We start from the raw sequence: 2,691 nt of genomic DNA, 5'->3' as shown, positions 1-2,691 counted from the left end.
CGCCGACGCAGCCTCCCTTGCAGGCAGCGGGCGGCGGCGGCGGCGGCGGCGGCGCAGCCTCAGCACGCGACTAGGCGGCCACCGGAGCACCAAGGGCTCGCCCGGCGCGCTGCCGCGCTCTCGGGGCTCCGGGTCCCCGCGCTCACCGTAGCACGTCGGTTCCCCGCCCCCCCTGCCGGGGGTAACAAGTTAATAACAATCATCCCGGCACAAAGCAGTTTCTTTCTAGACGTCAATCACAGCGGAGCAGGGATCACCCGGCTAAAGGGGGTGCATGGGGGTGGGGTGAAGTGGGAGAGAAGAAAAGAGGATTTGAGGAGGGGGTGGGGGTAGGAACTTGATTTCTTTAATAGCCTCAATTAAAAGAGCAAGACACATATATATTTTTAAAAGGGGGCTTTTTGAATTGGATAGCCCGAAAGGTGAAGAGGTTTAATAGGATACTTGAAAGCTAATTACAGCGGGATTTAAGAAGCCTGGTGTTTGTTCCGATGACAATTTGAATGAAAATGCTTCAGATTAAACCGAGCCAGCAGCTCTTTCGTAAACTTACAGCAATTAGAGCTGCGAGTGATTTATACTCGTTTCTTTAAGGTGTAAATTGCCACTTATTGCTCGGTAAGTCAACATTTGAGCTTCTAAAGGATTATTTTTAGCTAGCGCAAAAAGCGGGTCGAATAATGGAAAATATCCAGCTGAATTTAATTTGTGTCATTAAAAAAAACTCACCCAACCTCGGTCAAAATGTTTTAAAGCAACAACGCGCATTACTCAAGTGTTTCCAAGCCTTTGTAAGAGTTTTGTTCTTAAACGAAAACGCAGCCGCTCTGGTCTTTTTCTGCCTTCGTTTACGGAAACTCTAGCTTGGGGGGCGGGGGGGGGTCCCGGAACTCGAACGGCCCACACTTCTGCATTTCTGTCTCTTCGCCTCCCTCTTTCCCTCACTCTGGTAGCACCAGAAGAGATACTGTCAGAGCCCCCCGGTCCCTCGGGCTCTCCGCCGGGACCCTCGGGTGCGCTCCCTACTCGGGACCCAGCGCCGCAGACACAAAGAGTTTAGGCAGAAGAGCCCCGAGTTCGCCGAGTGTTCCCCGCCAGCGTCGGCGCGAAGACAAAGTCAGCGGTACCCAGTGCGGGTCCGGCGGAGGCGCTCAAACAGGCTGCAGATGATTTTCAAACCTAAAACGCGAGATACGCCGCGGCTCCTGCCTCCAGAGTGAGGTGAGAGTTTGTCAGTTTCCCCCCATCTACTCGAAGAATGGTGTGACTCGAGAGCCCTGGGGTTGGCTTCTTTCGGTTTTTTAAAGTAAAGTGGCCTTCCTAGCCCGCCCTAGGATCCAGAGGCCTTCCTGGAGCCACGTCTGCTTCTATTTCGCTGTGGGGCCGCGGCAGCGCGGACCGCCTACGGCCGGTGGAGCTCCTTAGGGCCGGCAAGCATCCGCTGGCGGCTGGGAGCGGGAAGCCGCGCCTCTGTTCCTTCCCACCCCACAGCCGCCTGGACCTCCCGACTTATTCTCCCCACCGCCCTTTCACCACTGCAAACACAACAAAAGCACGACTCACATGTACCCGAGAGCGCCTTAGGCTTGAGGCTTCGTCTCCCAAATTACGGTCTCCATGGCCTCAGGTTAAGTGAGCTTGTGGGGAGGGGAGGCAATGATTACTGACTAACGCTACTACGTAAGAAAAAAAAAAAAAACTGCCAGGTTTGAAGATGAGGCCGTTACAGGTAATTTCTGAACCTCATTTAGGAGCGCAAACAGCTCGCAGGAAACTGCGATTCAGCTGGTCTGGCCAGGCGTCGGGTCGCTCACCTTCTCGGGAGGAACTGCCAGCTCCGGCACGTCCTTTTCTTCTAGTTTACACACAAACATCTGCTCGCTTTTCCAATACATGGCACTGCTAGGGCTGCTTATCACATACCAACTCCAGAGGGTCAGAGGCTGTCCGTGTCTGCCGATCTGGCCCGCCTCCCCAGCCCCAGCGCACTAATAAAAGCTGACACCGAGAAGAGAAAGAATGCTACAAGTCTTCGTCCAAAGAGGCCGCTGTGACCGTAAGCACTCTGATGGACTGCTCTTAAGATTGTTTCCCAACTTCATTGAGGTCTGTCCCTCTAGGAAAAGGAAAAAAAGAGTTTTGTTTTTCCAGAGGGTGGAACCTTACATGAAGGGAGGGAAGAGGGTGTGGGGGGAAAAGTCTTTTCCTGGAGGAATAGCCTCACCTCATTAAGAAACACCCGCCTTCTCTACAAGTCAAGATCTTTATCAGGACAAGCCAACTTACTCCAGATTTAGTATTAAGAAGAAGAAGAAAAAACAAAAACCCAAAACATTGGGAATGGCCTGTTAACTTTTGACTTAAAAAAAAAAAAACTCCTCTCTGCATTTGCCGTGGCTTTTTGATTCTCACTCCCCAACCAAAACCTAAACAAAGATTCAGGTTACATCTCTTTCTGCAGCAAGCTGAAGGGGAAGCGGAGGTCTGGGTGACTTGAATGTTTCAGTCATTCTCCTGAAACGAGCAGCTCCCCTGTCTAGCTGAGGACAGAGACGGCTCCCTGGAAACCTGGGGGCTGACTTATCTAGAGGTTTGCACTCCCTTTGTGAAAAGTTTTCTTATTAAGATAAAGAAGGAACATCTGAGCAGCACAAAAGCTTATGATTTGCGACTAGATTTGAAATCAAGGCT

General features: G+C 51.7%; 1 protein-coding gene across 1 annotated transcript in view; it reads right to left on the bottom strand.

The window, feature by feature from the left end:
* The window catches only part of LHX8 (LIM homeobox 8), a 26,962-nt gene extending 24,921 nt beyond the window's left edge, over positions 1 to 2,041 (bottom strand). Inside the window, exon 1 of the mRNA XM_024734612.1 lies at positions 1,815 to 2,041. Coding sequence (XP_024590380.1) covers positions 1,815 to 1,895 — 81 coding nt within the window. The 5' untranslated portion in view covers positions 1,896 to 2,041. The remainder of the gene's footprint in view (positions 1 to 1,814) is intronic.
* Positions 2,042 to 2,691: the final 650 nt, after the last annotated feature.

This window comes from Neophocaena asiaeorientalis, unplaced genomic scaffold (genome assembly GCF_003031525.2).
Source record: "Neophocaena asiaeorientalis asiaeorientalis breed wild unplaced genomic scaffold, Neophocaena_asiaeorientalis_V1.1 scaffold15, whole genome shotgun sequence".
NCBI lineage: Eukaryota > Metazoa > Chordata > Mammalia > Artiodactyla > Phocoenidae > Neophocaena > Neophocaena asiaeorientalis.
The sequence above is the reverse complement of the archived record's forward strand: the minus strand, read 5'-3'. Positions and strand labels throughout refer to the sequence as shown.